The sequence below is a fragment of the Capra hircus genome, chromosome 1 (genome assembly GCF_001704415.2).
Source record: "Capra hircus breed San Clemente chromosome 1, ASM170441v1, whole genome shotgun sequence".
NCBI lineage: Eukaryota > Metazoa > Chordata > Mammalia > Artiodactyla > Bovidae > Capra > Capra hircus.
Window position 1 is genome coordinate 5,557,395 of NC_030808.1, and position 20,602 is coordinate 5,577,996.

The window sequence follows — 20,602 nt, forward strand, 5'->3', positions numbered from 1 at the left end:
CTAGGGGAAAAATGTCCTCAAATGAGTTTGCTTCCTTGTGGGAATTGTCAGGGAATTATTCTAAAGAACTCAAAGTTAAATTTTGAACTCTTCCTGAACTCTGACTGTTTTTCTCCCTACTCTCTCACCAGCCTTCAAACAGTGGCCGAGCTGCAGAACTCCTTGCCAAGGAACAGGGAACAGTGCCTGGATTTATTGGTTTTGGAACATTTCACAGTGACCTAGGCTATGTTCCTGCTATTCAAGGAGCTGAAGAAATAGACAGTCTTGTGGATTCTGATTTCCGAATGGTGCTGCGGAAACTTTCTAAGAAAGATGTCACAACAAAACTAAAAGCAAGTTTTGTTTTCATTAAAATGATCAAGAAAATATTTTTGTTAAGATGTCATTGGTTTTTTTTTTTTTTTCCCCCTGGCCAGATTGCACAACCAGAGATCTAACCTGTGACCCCTGTGTTTGAAGCGTGGAGTCCTAACCACTGAACCGCCAGGGAATACCCATCATTAGCATAGGTTATATAAAGAACAGTGAAATCGTTTACCACTAATAAATACTTCTACAAGTGTACTTTTTTTCTGATACATTTTATACTTGTCTTCTGGATTATAAGTTAGTTTGTTGCTTTGCACTTTTTAGAATCACTTTGGAATTCTGCCTTTACATTTTTTCCTATTGGATAATGTAATTTTGACCCTATAATTGTAAATGGGTTTTTTTGTTTGTATATGTTTTGTATTTTTTAAAAAGAGGGGAAAAAAAGAAAAAGTTTCTCCCGTAGTAATCTGTGATGGAACTCTTAAGATTAGTATTATATGGCACAAACAGGAACAAAGTATTCTCATGTTACATAAAAGATTTCTGCAATTTTAAAAACTAGAAATATAATCAATAGTTAATATCATGGCTGTTGATTCATTGGCTAATGATTTTAATAATTTACTTTTAGGCTATGCAGGAATTTGGAACCATGTGTACAGAGAGAGACACAGAAATTGTAAAAGGGGTTCTTCCATACTGGCCAAGAATTTTCTGCAAAATTTCACTTGTAAGTATTCAGACTTTCCTATTTTATTTCTGTTGTGTTGATGTTTTGTTTTTGTTTGAAGTTATGAGGACTGTCAAATTTATATGATTCATTTTTGCTGAGGGTTATGGATTGTTATGTCAGTATGGTTATACAATCATGCAGTATGATTAGATTATGTAGGTTGTGCAAAGGAGTATGTGTTTTCAGAAAATAGGTTGTTACTGTAGAATTACCTGGATACTTTTGAAAAGTGAAAATGTAAGTCATGTCCAACTCTTTGAGACCCCATGGACTATACAGTCCATGGAATTCTCCAGGCCAGAATACTAGAGTGGGTAGCCTTTCCCTTCTCCAGGGGATCTTCCCAACCCAGGAAACAAACTGGGGTCTCCTGCATTGCAGGCGGATACTTTACCAACTGAGCTATCAGGGAAGCCCCCCTAGACACTTTTAAGTGATAGTAGATTTTGACAGCGCTTCCCTGGTGGCTCAGCAGTAAAGAATCCGCCTGCTAATGAAGGAGACTCAGGTTCGATCTCTGGGTCTGAAAGATCCCCTGGAGAAGGAAATGGCAACCTTCTCCAGTATTCATGCTTGGGAAATCCCAAGGACAGAGGAGAGTAGCTGGCTACAGTCCACAGGGTGCAAAAGAGTTGGAGGCTACTTAGTGACTAAATAGCAACAAATTTTGACAATGTAATTTCTTTGTATACTTACTCTGGAAGAATGAGAATGAATTGCTTCATTATCCCAGAAGTAGCCTTGACTCCATCTTGAATGTAGTTCTTTTTATCTCATTGGGAAAAAGGAAGAATTAATCAATTTTTCTATGTAATTATGGATTTTCCTTTAGCTCTGCACATAGGTGAATTCTTATTAATGGGCGTTCATAGCATACCCAGAAATGTCTGTATTTGTTTTTATGGGTTAGAACTGTTTTAAACCTTACTGTGTTTTCAATAGGATCATGACCGCCGGGTTCGAGAAGCCACACAGCAAGCTTTTGAAAAACTTATCCTTAAAGTAAAGAAACACTTGGCTCCTTATTTAAAAAGTTTAATGGGTTATTGGCTGATGGCTCAGTGTGATACTTACACACCAGCTGCCTCTGCAGCAAAAGATGCCTTTGAAGCAGCTTTCCCTCCGAGCAAGCAACCTGAAGCCATAGCATTTTGTAAGGATGAAATCACAAGTGTAAGTCCTAGGAACCATTCCATATCTAATTTTTAAAGTATTTAAGGGATATGAGGCATATCACAAAGGCACCTCTTTCACCTAGCATTGTGAAGGAATGAGAAATGAAAACATTTTCAGTGGAAGACTGCCTTTTTTAAATGGTGTATAACAAAATTGACCATTTTGGCTTTTTAAACATAATAAACTTTTCGGATTGGATCACTCTTAAATCATTTAGGTTTTTCCTTCTTTATTTTAATATCTAACTTACCATGTCTAAAAAACTTGAGGTATGTGCTTTGTAATATAAAACTAAAAAAACAGTCCATCTAAAAATTAAATCTAAACTTTTTTTTCTCCCATATTTTCAAATCAATACATGTATACAGATATATTTCATCCTGATAATCCTTTGTATTAATATACTACAGTTTATTGAACATCTTTCACGTTAGTATACATTTGGGGTTTTCCCCCAGTTTTTTATGGTAACGAACACTGCTTCAGTGAACATTTTTGAATAGATCTCTTCATACCCTGTAAGGATGGGAGTTACCAGAACTTCTAGTAATTCAATATGTTGGGTCAAAGGATAAGAACGTTTAAAATTTTTATAGATATGGATAAATTGCCCTTCAAAAGGCCATCCAAATTTATACTCCCCTTAACAGGTATACATTTCTCCAACACTTGGCCAACACCTTTACCAAATTGATGTTGGCCATAGCTTTTGTGACTTGCAGTTTGTGTGTAATACTGTCGTTTTTTTTTTTTCATTTTTTCCCTCATTTGCCATTCCTAATATATGAACTAGAAAAAGTAAATTTCAGACTTGTTAGTTTTATAGCAAGAAGTAAGAATAAGTGAGCTGTGAGTCCGTTGAGGAGAGATGAGGTTTAAAAAAAAATCATGCTTTCATTCATTCCCCTATTTAGTACTCTTGTTTAGCACCCGTGTATAATCCTGCTTAAACATCCCCCCCTCTCCTTGCCTCCCTCCCTCCCTCCTTCCCTTCCTGCCTTCTTTAAATTAATCAGCCTTTCTGTAGTTCCCATTACCCTTACAAATTGAAATTGCTTCTCTTGGCCTGCAGGATTCTTCACTATCCCTTATTACATACATATCTGATCTTTTCACCCAGCATATCTTTACACAGGCACACATATGCATTCTAGTTCCTTATTTAGATTCTTGGTTCTTCCATTGTTTATTTTTCTGGGGACCAAAGTTCTTTTTTTAGGATGAGGGTTTGTAGCTTTAATCATAGTCTCAAAGGGAGTTCTCTGACCCAACTGTAAGTTAGGAATCATGGGTTTATTTAAAATATCGAGCATAAATGTTATGAGAGTGAAGTGTCATGAGTTTGGACACTTTAAGAGTTTTAGAAAATGAGTTTTGAGACAATTAATTTGGTTCTTCATAGTTTTTTTTTTCCTTCTTGGCTTTGTTATGATTGGATAACTGATCATTGAATATGTGGATTAGTTCCTGTATTATTTCACCTTTAATTGGCCATGTCACAGCTATGCAGATACCGGTTTGAACTTTTCTGCGTTCAGAATCAGTTTATTAGAGAGGAGTAAGACAAATGAGATTAAAATGTCATAGTGTCTGGCAGAGGTCATGGGCTCTGGCTCACGCCACTGGGTCCCATCCCTCTCTGCCATTAGCTGGGGTGTTTGGCCACCAGCAAGTGTCTGTGCCTCCATTTCCTCATCTGTTAAAGTGGGTACTTAACTGAGTTGCTGTGAGGATTCATTTAATTAATGCAAGGGATGCAAGGTGGGTGGAAAAGCTCAGTAAATTTAGCGGGCTATTGTTATTGCTGATAAGACTGATACTGGAGCAGTGGACTTGCTCGAACTCCAGCCCAGAAATAAGCAGCCTTCCTCTGCATTTCCGTTGGAGCCTTCGGCCTTCCTCTGTGATGGAGCGGGACACAGTGTGTGCTCTTCCCTGTGAGGAGGGAGGTGCTCAAAAAAGCAGGGCGAGGGGAGCAGAGCCTGATTCTGTCCCAGACCTGCTGATCAGGCGCCCTTTCACTTCACTGCTGCGTGCAAAGAGGAATGAAAAAGCAAGAGGACAAGACTATTTAGGGAGAAAGTCCTCTTGGCAGAAACTAGAGATGTTTGAAAGAAGTACCCTATCCTTCTTTACCCTAACAGCTGCCAACCTTGGGAATTAGTAAGGGGAAAAAATTGGTGAAATTCAGACCTTTTAGTTTTGCTTCTTTTGTGAGGAAGAGGATTAAGAACTTTTAGGTAAGATGTAGTTTTTACTCTTGTCTCTTCACCATCGACAGTTCAATAAGATCTCAATCCCCCCCCATAGGTGCTACAGGATCATCTTATCAAAGAAACACCTGATACCCTCAGTGACCCACAGTAAGTTGTATTGTGTCTCTGTGACTCAGGTTAAGTGAAACTCTGTTGTACTCATAGGTAACAAGGGGATAATTTCAATGTGACATTGTAAAAAGGGATTCTTAAAAAAAAAAAAGGATTCGGAATGTAGAGATGAAGATATTTAATGCAATACTATTTGCCAGGTGCAATTTTAAGTGTTTTTACTTGCAAGTTGTCCCTCTGTTTAATTTGAATTATCTGGGAACTCACACATTTGGTTCTTTTACGAAGAGATGTTTTTAGATTTTTTCTTTTTCCCCACGTTTGCCTTTTGACAGTCATAGCAGGAATCATTTTAAGGTCTGGATGAAAATAACTGAAGAACTGTGAATAGTTCTATTTAAAGAATACTAAGAAGTTCCATTTGCTTTTTACTCTTGTGTTCTAATCAAGCTATTAAGAGTCTGTAAGGGAAAACAGTCTTAGATGCAGTATTATTTATTCTCCAGAAACATCCAGTTAACTGCTGCTGAGAGTGATGTATACATATACACTTATATCAGGCCACTCCTTTTCAGCTGCTTTAACCTGGTATTATTCAAAAAATATGTGATTAAAATTGTATGTGTATTTGTATTTTGTGTGAGGGTTTGACACAGGGAGAATGAATATAGAAATAAAGTAACTTTGATAGATATTCAGCAATAAAACATTTAAAATAGAAGTGCTGCATATGTAGCTTGTCTTATCCTCAATCCTTATGTATATTTATTTTCTTTTTACATTAAGAACTGTTCCAGAGGAAGAGAGAGATGCTAAATTCTACCGAGTCGTAACTTGTTCCTTATTGGCATTAAAGAAATTGCTTTGCCTGTTACCTGAAAATGAGCTTGACTCTCTGGAGGAGAAATTTAAGTCTCTTTTATCACAGAATAAGTTTTGGAAGTATGGAAAACACAGTATACCTCAGGTATCTTAAACTTTTGGTTTTAAGACATTTCTCTGATTCCTTTTTCTCCCCGATCTTGTTAGTTTTTATTTATGCTTAATGTTCATTGTTTATGTTTAAAACTCTGCAAACACATTTTTGTGCTGGGACTGAATTGCCTCTCTTACTAGAATGTTAATTGTATTTTCATTTTTTTACTTAGTTATTTGGACCTTGGATGCAGAGTTGAGTCATCATCTTCCTCTGTTCATGGCACCTTAAAACTTGTATGTGTGTGTGTGTAAGGCTTTTTCATTTAATATGTTTGTTTTTTCCTTCTTGTCTTTCTCCATTCTCCACCTCCACCAGCTGACCATTCTAAATGTGACTAATCTCTGTGCTTTTGCTTGTGTAGTTGTCTCATTGTTTATGGTAATTACATGCTGTGACATGCACAAACCCTAAATACTGAAGCATTGCTCTTAGGGTTCCTGTGAGTCTCTGATCACAACAGTTTTGGTAATCAGTCAGTACATTACCTTATTTTATGTTTCTCTGTTTAAAGACACCTTAATTAACATATATTGTTAGTTCGCTAACTTTGAACTCCCACACAGCATTCATGCCTGAATGACGTTTATCTAATTTTCTTTGTTAGGCATGTCCCAACCTATGTGTTTTTAATTCACATGAACGATTTCTGTTATATTTCATCTCGTTTATTGCTTTTTACTTAGCAATTTTTTTTTTGAAAGTACTGAGCTATTTCACATTCCTGTATTTGGATAGTTAGCCCATGGCTTCTCACTGATGGGTAGTATTCACAAGTTTGCATTTGTTCCATTTTATACCTGCTCACTTCCCCAGTGATAGACACCCTGGTTGCCTCGGACTCCCTGCTCCCACAAATAAGGCAGCAGTTAGCATCTTCATTCATGTATCCCTGGATCTGTGAGAATTTCTTTTTCTGAAATCCTCTTAATTTTTGAATTGCTGGGTCAGAGAGTATATACATAGTTAATTTGCTGAAGTAGCATCAGAGTACTCACCTGATGGGCTGCATTGCTCTAGGCTCAACCAGCAATAGGTGATGAATACTGTTAATATGTATCTTATATTGTAGCCAGGGCTAGGCATCATTCAACTTCTAATTTTTTTTTATCGGTATCAAATGAAGCTGTCTTTAATTTTAATTACTCTGCTAACTGGTGACTTACCATCTCTTCATAAGCTTTTGAAATGTTTGTGTTTCTTCTATAAACTACTTATTCATATCTTTTTCCCTTTTTTTTCTACTAGAATTCTCTTTTTCTTCTTCTACAGGAGTTCCTTGTGTATTTTCAGTATTAGTCCTTTTGTCACTTACAGGCATTGTAAATTATCTCCCATTCTGTTACCTTTCATGTGTCCTCTCTTATTTATAAATCTTAATTTCGATGTAATCAAAACCACTGGTTTTGCCTTATGAAGTCCTTTCTCACTTAAAAAATTTTTTAAAAATTATTTATTTATTACTTTGTATTTGGCTGGGGGTGTTTTTGGCCATGCCACACAGCTTGTTGGATTTTAGTTCCCCTGCCCAGGGATTGAACCTGGGCCCTTGGCAGTGAGGACTTGGAGTCCTAATCACTACACCACCAGGGAGTTCCCTGTATCTGGCTTCTTTTGCTCAGCATAATGTTTTGAAGATTCTTTGTTGTTGCTTGTATCAGTATTTCAAAGTGGTTGTACTGTTTCCACTCTAATCAGCAGTGTATGAGGTATTTAGTTCTATCTCCTTACTCAGATGTGGGATCAGGGATCAGCAACTTCCAGCTCATGGATCAAAATCTGGTACAGCTGCCCTATTTTTGTGAATCATTTTTTATTGTTTGTGGCTGCTTTATGTTACCGTGGCAGAGCAAAGTAGTAACAGAGACCGTATGGTTTGCACAGTTTTAAATGTTTCTTTTCTGGCTCTTTAAAGAAAATGTTTGCTGACCTCTGGAGTAGAGACTTTTCATTGTGGTTTTAATTTGCATTTCCCTCAATGTGGGTTAATGTGGAGAAGGCAATGGCACCCCACTCCAGTACTCTTGCCTGGAAAATCGCACGGATGGAGTAGCCTGGTAGGCTGCAGTCCATGGGGTCGCTAGGAGTCAGACACGACTGAGTGACATCACTTTCACTTTTCACTTTCATGCATTGGAGAAGGAAATGGCAACCCACTCCAGTGTTCTTGCCTGGAGAATCCCAGGGACGGGGGAGCCTGGTGGGCTGCAGTCCATGGGGTCACTAAGAGTTGGACACGACTGAGTGACTTCACTTTCACGCATTGGAGAAGGCAGTGGCAACCCACTCCATTGTGCTTGCCTGGAGAATCCAGGGACGGGGGAGCCTGGTGGGCTGCTGTCTCTGGGGTCGCACAGAGTTGGACACGACTGAAGTGACTTAGCAGTAGCAGCAGGGTTAATGATATTGAATATCTTTTAATGTGCTTATTGGCCATTGTATATCTTTTTTTATTTTTTTTTTGGCCATATCATTTGGCAAGTGGGAAAGCAGAATCTTAGTCCTGTAACCAGAGATCAAACCCAGGCCCCTGCAGTGAAAGTGCTGAGTCCTTACCACTGGACTGCCAGGGAATTCCCCCCACCTCCTTTTTTTTTTTGAGGTGTCTCTTTAACCCTTTTGCTCATTTTAAATTTAATATGTTGTATCTTTTATACCTAAAATTTCTACTTGATTTTTTATATTGTTTCTTTGATGAAATTTTATACTTAAAGAGCAGTTTTAGGTTCACAGCAAAATTGAGGAAAATGTGCAGATATTTCAAATATACCTCACATACATAGTTTCCCCCATTATCAACATCCCCTTACCAGAATGAAACTTTTTTTTATTCACAACTGATGAACCTACGTTAATACATCATTATTATCCAGAATTTATATTAGGGTCCATGTTGATGCTGTGTGTTCTGTAGGTTTGGACAGATGTATAATGACATTTGTCTCGTGTTTTTCCATTCATTGCTATAGTTTCCTTTACCTTGCTGAGTATAGTTATAATCGCTGCTTTAAAGTCCGTGTCTTGATGATAACATCGGGATCATCTTGTGATTGGCATCAGTTAATTATCTTATGCTTTGAGATGGGATCACATTTCCTTGGCTTTTGTATGTTGAGTGATGTTAGTTTTATCTTGGTTATAAATATTTAGATTACCACCTGGAACATTATGTTTTGGAGACAGGATTATTTTACATTGCTCCAAAGGGTGTTGATATGTTTGTGTTAGTGGGCAATCAACTTGGTCAGACTCAAACAGCAAACTCAAACTCATGCCTGCAGTGGGCATGGTTCAAGTGTCAGCTGTAGATTCGGGCTATTTAAACTCAGAATGAGGGGGTTGTCTTCTCTCTGTAGTTCCCTGCCACTCTCTTGCCGCCTTGGTTACCCTGGGCTCCTTTTCCTAGTTCCTTCAGTTCCTCCACCCAGAAGGATTCAGGCAGCTGTAGCTGCCCCTGTGCCTCTGTGCTGGTGACTGTAGCCACCTTCAGGGCAAAGCTGAACAAAATGGGAACTCAGTCTGTGTGGATTGCTTCCTCCCAAGTGATGTCGCCTCCTCCAAAATGTGTATTTCAGTCCTCAGAGTCCTCAGATAGTTTTTTGGGTCTGGTTCATAGAGTCTGTAGTTGTTCTTTCCAGGAAGATCAATGTATCAGTTTCACTATTTCACTAGTCCATATTCTTTTGCCTATTTAAGTTCGGTTTTTGGTCTTTATTTTTGAGTTATGAATGTGCTTTTTTTATCCTGTGTACAAGTATGATGTCAGATAAAACATCATGACTGTTTTCTTCTAGCATATAGCTTGCCTTTTCACTTTTTTCATGGTTTCTGTAGAGTAGATGATTTTGAAGTCCTTTTATCAATTTTTTTCTTTTACACTTCATGCTTCTGATGTCTTATGTAAAGAATCTTTGACTACTTGAAAGTTACAAAGATTTTTTAATATTTTCTTCTAGAAGTTTTATAGTTTAGGTCCATTTAGAGTTAATTTTTGTGTAGGCATAAAGGTGAGAGTCAGATTTATTTTTGTATAGGTATCTATTTGTTGAAAGACTACTAACTCTCTGCTTCCCCCCACCCCAGCCCTGTTCTTTGTCAAAATTAAATTGAACATATGTGTGGGATTTTAATTTGGGGCTCTTCTCCCATTACATCTTATGCCTGTCTTTATACCAATACCATACTCTTATTATTGTTTTATGGTAAGTCTTGAAACCCTCCAACTTTGCTCTTCTTTTTCAGAATTCTTTAGGTTATATAAGGCCCTTGGCATCCTGGAATAATATTTTATAATATGCTGCATACTGAATGTGGTTTTTGTTACTATTGTGAATTTATTTTTAATTCCACATTCTGTTTTGTTTCTACTGTTGTATAGGAATGCTGTGCTTTTGTTAATTTTGTATCCAGCAACTCTTGCCTTTAAATTATTTTTTTAATATTTTTATAGCCTACTATTTTGCTATGATTATAGATAGTAACGGGTTACTTTCCAGTTCTTCCCCCTGCCCCCCTTTTTCCTCTGTATTTATTATGTCCTCAGTACTATGTTGAATAGAAGTGGTGTTGGCATGATGCTCTTAAACTACGAATTGTGCTCTTATTTATTTGTGTATTTACTTTCAGTTTAAAAATTGTACTTGGTTCTTTTCCAGATCTGCTGTGCTTTTTCTAAGATCCTTTTCCCTTCAAATTTCTTTAAACTTTCCTTTCTTTAAATGTAACAAAGGTTGTTGCTAGGAAGTTTGTAACTGACAGATAATTCTAAACTTTAAAGTCTCAGGTCTCTGTGTTATCTTTTGTTTATGCTCATAGTAGCTCATAGTATCTTATTTTTTGTTTGGCTGTATTCAACTTTGTGCTGACTAGTATATTAGTAGGATATGAGTCCCCAAATGAAGGCTCCTGAGACTGGAGAAGACTTCTATTTGCTTAAGCCAAAGAAGAAGAAAGTTGGATCCTTTGTGCCTTCAATTTTGGCTTGGTAGATCCTAATGTCTTTTTAGCCATGTGGTATCCTTAAGGTTTTTTTTTTAATGTTAAGATTCTTAAAAAGTTTTTTCCAACCCTTTTAGTTTTATATACGGAAGGTTAGTATAAATAACCTACCTGCCATGGCCGTAAATAAAAAAAAGTTTCGTCATATCTTTTCTAGACTTTAAGTCAGCTTTCCACTTTTTCTTTCAGATCCGCTCAGCCTATTTTGAGTTGGTTTCTGCTTTGTGCCAGCGTATTCCACAGTTGATGAAAGATGAAGCTTCCAAAGTGAGCCCGTCTGTTCTTCTTAGCATCGATGACAGTGACCCTGTTGTATGCCCAGCTCTCTGGGAAGCTGTACTTTATACACTTACAACTGTTGAGGTAAGTTAAGAGAGGTACGTTTAGTATATCCGGAAATACTTATCTTCTTAATTGTTTTTTTTTTTTTTCATATAGTTATTTGGCTGCACTGGGTCTTGGTTGCAGCATGCAGGATCTTTGACCTTTGTTGTGCATGCAGGATCTGCAGTTGCAGTATGTGAGGTCTTTTAGTTGGGATCTTGAGTTGAGGCACATGAACTCTTAGTTGCCTCTTGTGGGATCTAGTCCCCTGACCAGGGATGGGACCCTGGGTCCTTGGCATTGGGAGCATGGAGTCTTAGCCACTGGACCACCGGGGAAGTTCCTTTAATTGTGTTTTAGAAGCCTTACATACCATGCAAGAGAGCCTATCAGGTTATAATTTTTAAAACTTGCTAGAAAAATGCTTTCTTGGGCATCAAATATTTAATCCAAAACTTGGTATAAATCTTAAACTGACTATAAAATGAAATAGAGTTTTTATTTTATTTTCAGTTCAGTTCAGTTCATTCACTCAGTCATGTCCGACTCTTTGTGACCCCATGAATTGTAGCATTCCAGGCCTCCCTGTCCATCACCGTCTCCCGGAGTTCACGCAGACTCATGGCCATCGAGTCGGTGATGCCATCCAGCCATCTCATCCTCTGTCATTCCCTTCTCCTCCTGCCTCCAATCCCTCCCAGCATCAGACTCTTTTCCAATGAGTCAGCTCTTCGCATGAGGTGGCCAAAGTACTGGAGTTTCAGCTTTAGCATCATTCCTTCCAAAGAACACCCAGGGCTGATCTCCTTCAGAATGGACTGGTTGGATCTCCTTTCAGGACATGGGACTCTCAAGAGTCTTCTCCAACACCGCAATTCAAAAGCATCAATTCTTCTGCGCTCAGCTTTCTTCCCAGTCCAACTCTCACATCCATACATGACCACTGGAAAAACCATAGCCTTGACTAGATGAACTTTTGTTGGCAAAGTAATGTCTCTGCTTTTGAATATACTATCTAGGTTGGTCATAACTTTCCTTCTAAGGAGTAAGCGTCTTTTAATTTCATGGCTGTAATCACCATCTGCAGTGATTTTGGAGCCCCCCAAAATAAAGTCTGACACTGTTTCCACTGTTTCCCCATCTATTTCCCATGAAGTGATGGGACCAGATGCCATGATCTTCGTTTTCTGAATGTTGAGCTTTAAGCCAACTTTTTCACTCTCCACTTTCACTTTCATCAAGAGGCTTTTTAGTTCCTCTTCACTTTCTGCCATAAGGGTGGTGTCATCTGCATATCTGAGGTTAATGATATTTCTCCCGGCAGTCTTGATTCCAGCTTGTGCTTCTTCCAGCCCAGCTTTCAGTTTAGTCAATATCAATTCTTATACGGCTTAATGAAGTCAACATATCTGAATCTTACATGTAAGACTCTAGGAGATAGTGAGGGACGGGGCAGCCTGTTGTGCGACAGTCCGTGGTGTCACAAGAGTTGGACACAACTTAGAGACTAAACAACAGCAATAATTGCTGTCACTTTTAGAAAGCAGCTCTTTTAGGAATCTTTCAAGTTAAATAATTATTTTTGATGCATATTGTCCTGGAAGCATGTTGGATACTTGGTTACCATATGTAATAAATTTCTTATAATTTCAAATTTTTAGTTTGTAGTGACAGATTTTTTTACCCCCTTTAGGTAAAATACTTGAATTTTATTTTTGAGAGTCTTTGTGTCTTTTCTCTAGTTTATGCTCTCTAATTACCATTATAATTTTTTTAAAATTATCATTATAATCTTTTTTTATTATAATTTTTTTTAATCTTTTTTTTTCTTTTCTCTATGTTTATGATGTCTAATTACCATTATAATCTTTTTTTTTTTCTTTTAAGGACTGTTGGCTTCATGTAAATGCAAAAAAAAGTGTGTTTCCCAAGCTGTCAGCTGTGGTTCGTGAAGGAGGTCGGGGTCTGGCTACTGTCATATATCCTTATCTTCTGCCCTTCATCAGCAAACTCCCTCAGTCCATTACAGATCCAAAGTTGGATTTCTTCAAGAATTTTCTCACCTCCCTAGTTGCAGGGTAAGGAATTTAAGTTTTGTGTGTGTGTGTGCTTTTAAATAATTTTATTTATAGTTAGTTTTGGCTGTGCTGGGTCTTCACTGCTGCTTGGGCTTCTCTCTGGTTGTGGGGCTCCTCTCTAGTCGCGGTGCATGGGTTTCTTGTTGCAGTGGCTTCTCTCCTTGCGGAGCCTGGGCGCTAGGGAGCGCCAGCTTCAGTAGTTGTAGCACGTGGGCTCAGTAGTTGTGGCGTACAATTGCTCTGCGACATGTGGGGTCTTCCTGGATCAGGGATCGAATTTGTGTCTCCTGCATTGACAGGTAGATTCTTTACCACTGAGCCACCAGCGAAGCCCCAGGAATTTAAATTCTTGACCTTAAAAGCCGAATAGATTTTTTTTCTTATTTTTATAAATGGACAGAATGACGTAGTTGTTGTCATACTTAAATTTTCTCAAATTGTTTTGCTGTTCATTAAACACTTATAAAGTTTTCAGACAGTTAACAACTGGAATTCTTTTTTGTGGTGCTTTCAAGTCTGCAGTGATAGACTATAGCAGAAAGTGAGGTAAAGTATTGTAAGACCGTTTAGGTGGAATAGGCTCTTTGTCAATGACCCTTTTTTTTTAGTGTATTGATAAATACAAATGCCCAAATGCAGAAAATCAACTGGTGACGGGTTTTCCATTAACTTAAATATAATAGCTCTTTAAACTCGCACTTAAAATGTCATTTCAGTGTATTTATTGAAATTAGTAAAAGATACCCAGTTTTATTAATGATTAAAAAATTTTTTTTCACGACACTACTATCTTTATTTGATTAAGTCTTCTCTTTGAAATTTGCAGGTGGGTTCGTTCATGAATAGAAAATAAATGTTATCTTCTGTTGACCTATTTTTTAAAATATGCTTTTTTTCAATTTTTCAAGTTTATATTCTAATTGGGCTGTATTTTGATTGGTTGGCCTTAGTTTTGCATTTAAGAATTTTATTTTTTAGAAATCGTTTTCCATGTCTTTAGTTTGGTGTTTTTGAATTGCTTATTTTCTTTTTCATGAAAGAATAAGCCACACGTATTTATTATTTCTTAGGCTATCAACAGAAAGAACCAAAACCAGCTTTTCAGAGTGCTCAGCAGTGATATCTGCTTTTTTTGAATGCTTACGTTTTATAATGCAACAAAACTTAGGGGAGGAAGCGATAGAAGAGATGCTCGTCAATGATCAGGTATTTATGTTGTAAAGCTCATCAGTGCCTTTGCACACTATGTGTAAAGAATCAAGCTCATTGTGTTTCTGTCATTTTTATTAATTAGCCTTCCTTGTAAAGATTTCATTTTTATGATTTGCAAATTTTTATACAGTAATATGTATTACTGACACCAGATAAATAAAAATTTCTGTATTATTAGTTACTAGCATGATACCATAATGTCCAAGGACTAGTTATTGTCTGGTTGTGCAAACCCTGTTTTAGAGAGTTGAAATGCAAAACAATTTAGAAGATGTGATTTTCGGTCTTTTGTGTTTTAGTTTAAGTTATATAATAATCATCTTGTTCCTTCTAAAATATGTAGTACATCTATCCTTTTGTGAATAATTGTGCTTAGCTTTTAGGACTAGTGATAAGAGCGGGTTCTGGAATAAGGTTCCTTAAGGCAGGAAATTAATTACTGTGATTATAGAAGCCTAGTTCTAGTTGATCTCAGATATTTAATTTTCCTTACCTTTGTAATTTAAGAGAAAGCATTCTGAATTCTGTGGGTCCTATATTTCTTTCATATTGGTTCAGAGAAAAGCAAAAAACTTGAGTAAATTCAGAAGATACAAAGAAAACCGTTAGTTGTTGAGGACCAATAATCTTGGTCAGTTATATCATAAAAAGTAATTCACAGGAGAAACAATGAAATCATTAGGCTCTTTGAATGATGTGAAAATTATTTTCCAGTTCAACTTAACTCTTGTCAGAATTTGGGGGGAAAATCATGTTTTTCAGTTATTAAATAAGAAAATTTATAATGCTTTACAAATAAGGTTCAAATTTTATTTCTCCTGAAAAGTGAACTTTTATATTTCTGCCCTCTCTTTCAGTTGATTCCTTTTATTGATGCAGTTCTCAAAGACCCAAAGTTGCAAGATGGGCAGCTATTTAACCATTTAGCAGAAACTTTAAGTTCCTGGGAAGCCAGAGCCGATTTGGAAAAAGATGATAAAACAGCCCGCAACTTGGAGAAAGTGCTGCTGAATTTCTGGGAAAAGCTATCAGAGATCTGTGTTGAGAAAATCAATGAGCCAGAAGCTGATGTTAAGTCAGTTTTGGGTGTTTCTAACCTATTGCAGGTCCTTCAAAAGCCGAAGAGCTCCTTGAAGTTGAATAAAAAAAAAGTTGGTAAGGTTAGATTTGCTGATGAGATGCCTGAAAATAATAAGGAGAATGAAAAATGTGTCTCCTCAGAGGGAGAGAACAGTGAAGGCTCTGAGTTAATGGCTGAACCTTCTGTCTCTCCGAGTTGCTCCAACTGTATATCCCCGCTGAGGAAAAAACCTTTGGAAGACTTAGTCTGTAAACTGGCAGAGATGAGCATTAATTACGTCAATGAACAGAAGTCGGAGCAACATCTCAGGTTTCTTTCCACCCTGCTCAACTCGTTTTCATCAAGCCAAGTGTTTAAAGTGCTGCTAGGTGATGAAAAACAGAGCACTGTCAGAGGCAAGCCTCTTGAAATAGCCAAACTTGTACAAAAAAATCCCGCGGTACAGTTTCTATACCAGAAAGTAACAGGTTGGCTAAATGAAGATCAGAGGAAGGATGCTGGGTTCCTGGTGGACATTCTGTACAGTGCCCTCTGTTGCTGTGACAGTAACGTGGAAAGAAAAGCTCTTCTGGATGATCTTATTGAGGTATTACTGTTCTGTACCTTTAAAAAAATTTTTATTTATTTTTGGCTGTGCTGGGTCCTCATCGCTGTGCAGACTTTTGTGGCGAGTGGGGGCTCCTCTCTAGTGGTGCGCGGGCTTCTCACTGCAGCGGCTTCTCTTGAGGGGCACAGGCTCTAGGCACTTGGGCTTCAGTAGGTGTGGCTCACGGGCCCAATAGTTGTGGCGCCCAGGCTCTAGAGCCCAGGCTGAGTAGTTGTGGGGCAAGGGCTTAGTTGCTCCACGGCGTGTGGAATCCTCCTAGGTGGGACGGAACCCGCGTCTCCTGCATTGGCAGGTGGATTCTTTACCGCCCAGTCACCTGGGAAGCTCCTGTTCTCTCTAAACTGTAGTGGTTTACACTGGTGCACTGATAACGTGTGAGTAGAATGAGACCCGGATGGGGGTGATTTGGGATTGTTTCTTGACTATGAATGTCAGTTTGCCGACAGTATCTTCTTGATTGGGATTAAGAAGTGTGTGAGACTTCTGGGTTGCTGTCCAGTGAAGAGTAAATATGTTAAGATGACAAAAACTTGGTAATGAAAGGGTAAGTTCTTGCAGTCTTTAAAGTTGGACTCTTTAAAGTTGGACTAGCTAAAAAGCATTTTAGTTTTGTAGTGATTTCACGCTCACTTTACTTGTAAACAGTTTTACCAGTTACTGTTTGTTCTAGCAGATTGTTTCTCTTTTTCTTCTTTTAGGTGGAGCTGAAATGGAACTCTGTTCTTCAGATCATTGAAAAGGTACCTTAGAGATACTCTCCTTTTTCTGTATTTATAGGTGTAGGGGGAAAAAAAAAAACGGCCATATTCATGTACTAGTACGAGGTCAGGTGTCTCTGTTAAAGAACTTCCTTATTATTGTAACTTTCTTCTCATAATTTGGGAAGACTTAACGGTGTTCACCTTTCTATAGAATTATTTTTCTGGTTAGGAATATCAGGGAAGAATGAGCAGATTCCTGAAAATCTAATGTTTCTTCCCTAGTGGGTAACAAAGGAAGAGTTAAATGCTTTATCTTTTATCTTAGTTTATATTTTAAGCTAAGGTTCTCTCTGTTACCCTAGTTATTTCTTCATCTGTAGAGATGGATTGAGTGTTTCTAGCTTTAAGTAGAATGCACAAGTAAATTGTTTGTTTTGCCCTAGAGTACTATACAGGCAAACTAAAGTCTTCCCACTTTTATTTACTTGCCATTTGACTAAGGAAGAAAATTGGTGATGAGAATAATAAAAAGAAGTCAAGGAACATAAACAATTTAGAAAATACTCTAAATGACTTAAGTATTTTTTCCTAATGAAGTTGTAAATTATATAATGTAACACTTTTCCAACCAAAGAAATATTATGACTAGTTACCTAAAAGTTTTCCTTTTTTAAAAGCATTTTTCCATTTTAAAATTTTACATACATAACTCTAGTTTACAAAAATTTTTCTTTTTTCCTGTGTTTTAAAATTACGGTAAAAAGACACATAAACTCTATCATCTTTAACCATTTCTAAGTACAGGTTAGTAGTGTTAGAAGTATTGTGTTAATATTAAGTGAATGTTAGAAGTGTTAAGTGTTAATATTTACATTATTGTGCAACTTATCTCTAGTACTTTTTCACCTTGCAACATTGAAACTCTATACCCATTAAGCAAAAACTTCCCATTTCCCCCAACAGTTTATTTTTTACAGAGTAAACACTGAGTATTGATTTACTGTTTTTCAATGAGAAATATAATTTATCAGGCACACCATTTGAATTACTTTATCCATTACCTCTTTCTCTATAGGCAGCCTACATGAAAAGCCAAATTATGATAAAGCTGCTGGAAAAGTCTAAAATCAGAGCAAAAGTAGTTAATAATTTGATAAGAGAAGGTTGATACATCTGTGTCCAACTTAGGGAGGTCGCTGCCGCATAGTTCAGATATCTCTGTTTGGAAGGCTTCGGCAGGGTTTGGGAGTTCATAGCCAGTGTTTGCCTCTGTACTTCATGCCTAACTAGCTTCCCTATCCTCTGGTCAGATTCTTTCTGTGAAAGTGTTAAAACATTGAGGAGTTGGACTTCAGGTCTTGATAACCTGAGAGACTTTTTATTCAGGAGTTTACTTTCTGGATTCTATAGAATTCCATAGAGAGGTTTTATTTGGTAAGCTATCTTAGGAAAGCCAATATTAATAGCCATCTAAATTCTAGTTTTTCTTATGTTTTTATGCAACTTCATACTTTATGAGCAGAGTCCTAAAGCCAACTTCTTTAAAAACAAACCTGAATTTTGTAACTGGAGAGGACCTTAGAGATTGTCCAAGTTAATGTTCATTTTTTTTCATTAAGAAATAGGTCCGGGTTGATTAAGAGCTTTGTATAACGTCATAAAGCCAGAATAGTGATAAAGTTTGGGCTAAAATAAAAGCTCTCGTTACCTACAATATTTTAAATAAGGAGATAAAATAGTTTTTCAGACACTACCCAATCTGCATTTGGATTTTTTTTTTCCAGATTGCTTTGAAATGAACCAGGTTGCAAATTCCTTTCTTCTCAGCCCTTATACCAAAAGAAGCTCTGGGAACATGGATCACCATGCTTTTGGGGGTGGATTTACAGTTTTTTTCCTTGCCTTCCCCACCACCTGAAAATAAACCAGTTGCTGTCAGATATCTGGCTTCAGTAACTATTTCATAAAATTTGGGCAAATAATAAGTCCCATTTTTCATATTGAAGTAATTTACTGCTGTTATATGTTAATTATTCTTTAATTTTAACAAAATTAATGAACAACAATTTAATATTTGTAGAGCATTTTAAAATCTGTCTTTAAAGTTCATCCATTCATTATTCATTGAACATATCTACAGTGTTGATAGCAGGTATCAAAGAAGTTTAAGACAGTCTCTGCTCTCAAGGAACTTACAGTTTCATTGGAAATAAGACATACACAGATGAAACATTATTTGCTCTAGAAATTCAGAGAAAAGCAGTGATGAGTATGGGCTGTTATGGGAGACTTCACAAAGCAGGTGGGATTTATACTGAATATAGTAATGGATGTAATTTCGATAAATAAAAGAGAGAGGGCGTATTTATGGTTGGGAAGCTAGCATGAACAAAGCATGGAAGTGTACATAAGCGAGACTTAGTGGGGAGTAGGGAAGATAACAGCTTTCTTAGCACGTGAGGAGGAGGAGTGGGGGATAAAGTTGGGTCCATGCTGATGAAGGGAGGTACTAAGGTGTAGGTAATATTTTGGGCAGGTACACTTTGTTTTTTTAATCTTGATCCTAATCTTTACTACAATTTTTATGGTTTTAGGCATGCTCTAGTTCAGATAGTCATGCTTTAGTAACACCTTGGCTCAAAGGAGATATCCTTGGAGAGAAATTGGTAACCTTGGCAGAGCATCTTTGTAACAAAGATTTGGAATCCACAGTATCTTCTGAACCTTACTTCTCAGAAAGATGGACTCTTTTAAGCTTGGTGTTATCCCAACATGTTAAAAACGGTAGGTAAAAATATGGCTTGTTTTTTCAGTAGGAAGGAAGTCATTTTTTTTCACCTTTTTGGGGGGATTCCATGTTATTCAGTTAGCATAGTATTAGTTGAGAATAGCAAGATTCAGTTCATTCAGATATCTTAATCTTGTAAACACCCTGTTGTTGTTCAGTCTCTCAGTTGTGCCTGGCTCTTTGCAACCCTGTGGATGGCAGCACGCCACGCTTCCCTGTCCTTCACCATCTCCAGGAGTTTGCTCAAACTCATGTCCATTGAATCAGGGATGCCATCCAACCATCTGTCCTCTGTCGTCCCCTTCTCCTTTGTAACATTTGAGATGTTTAATGCTTTTCGTTTTATATTTTAAAGGGATTTGAATTTAACTGTTCACTCTAATTTTGTCTTTTTTCCTTAATTTAAAACTTTTTTATATGAAGGCTTTTATGTGTGACGGAACAGATTGATTTATTGATGTAATTTTCTTCTATCTAATACATAAACACCCTGATTTTTAAAAAACACAGGGAGAGACAAGGTGGAATGTTAACCCAAAGTGAAGTATTAAAATACACCGATTGAAAAAGGAAAAACAAAGGTTGAAAAAAAGAAAATTCACTGTTAATATTATTTATATTTTGTCTGTCTGAATTTTTTTCTCTAGATTACTTGATTGGAGAAGTTTATGTTGAAAGAATTATTGTTAAACTTCATGAAACTTTATCCAAAGCAAAGAAATTGTCAGAAGCTGAAAATAATGACTCATCAGTGTCTTTTATCTGTGATGTGGCCTATAACTATTTCAGCTCAGCGAAAGGATGCTTGCTAATGCCATCATCTGAAGATTTATTATTAACTCTCTTTCAGTTATGTGCTGAGAGCAAAGAAAAAACACATTTGCCAGGTAATAGCCTACTGCTCAAATGTTTTGTTGGGATTCTCCGGCTCTGACCTTCATAGTGTAAGTGCCCAGGCTTTATTAATTGAATCATAATGTGTTTGCGAGTTGAAAGCATTTCGAGTAAAGGGCTACAAATCTTAAAACACTTTGAGCTTTAGAAACCCAGTTTCCAAACCAAGATGAATGTAGACCTTTTGTCTCAAGTTCTGACTTGATGTTGAGTGAACCGTTTAGAAGCAGCTGTGATAGATGAATTAGTCCTAACCCCTTCACTCAGTATCTCTGGCAAGTTGCTGATTTCTTGATGCCTCAGTTTCCATATTCATAAAGGGATATATTAATATCTCATTCTCTTAATAGTTAGAAACATTCAATCTTGGTATATATTAGAATGAAATTGAG

The 20,602-nt window shown here is 37.1% G+C and overlaps 1 protein-coding gene across 1 annotated transcript in view; it reads left to right on the forward strand.

The window, feature by feature from the left end:
• LTN1 (listerin E3 ubiquitin protein ligase 1) overlaps window positions 1–20,602 on the forward strand; it is a 57,353-nt gene that overhangs the window by 5,506 nt on the left and 31,245 nt on the right. The window contains exons 2-13 of the mRNA XM_005674720.3: window positions 132–335; window positions 947–1,045; window positions 1,991–2,221; window positions 4,535–4,587; window positions 5,338–5,518; window positions 10,715–10,888; window positions 12,737–12,927; window positions 13,998–14,133; window positions 14,997–15,806; window positions 16,526–16,567; window positions 19,123–19,312; window positions 19,964–20,203. Coding sequence (XP_005674777.2) covers window positions 132–335; window positions 947–1,045; window positions 1,991–2,221; window positions 4,535–4,587; window positions 5,338–5,518; window positions 10,715–10,888; window positions 12,737–12,927; window positions 13,998–14,133; window positions 14,997–15,806; window positions 16,526–16,567; window positions 19,123–19,312; window positions 19,964–20,203 — 2,551 coding nt within the window. The remainder of the gene's footprint in view (window positions 1–131; window positions 336–946; window positions 1,046–1,990; window positions 2,222–4,534; window positions 4,588–5,337; window positions 5,519–10,714; window positions 10,889–12,736; window positions 12,928–13,997; window positions 14,134–14,996; window positions 15,807–16,525; window positions 16,568–19,122; window positions 19,313–19,963; window positions 20,204–20,602) is intronic.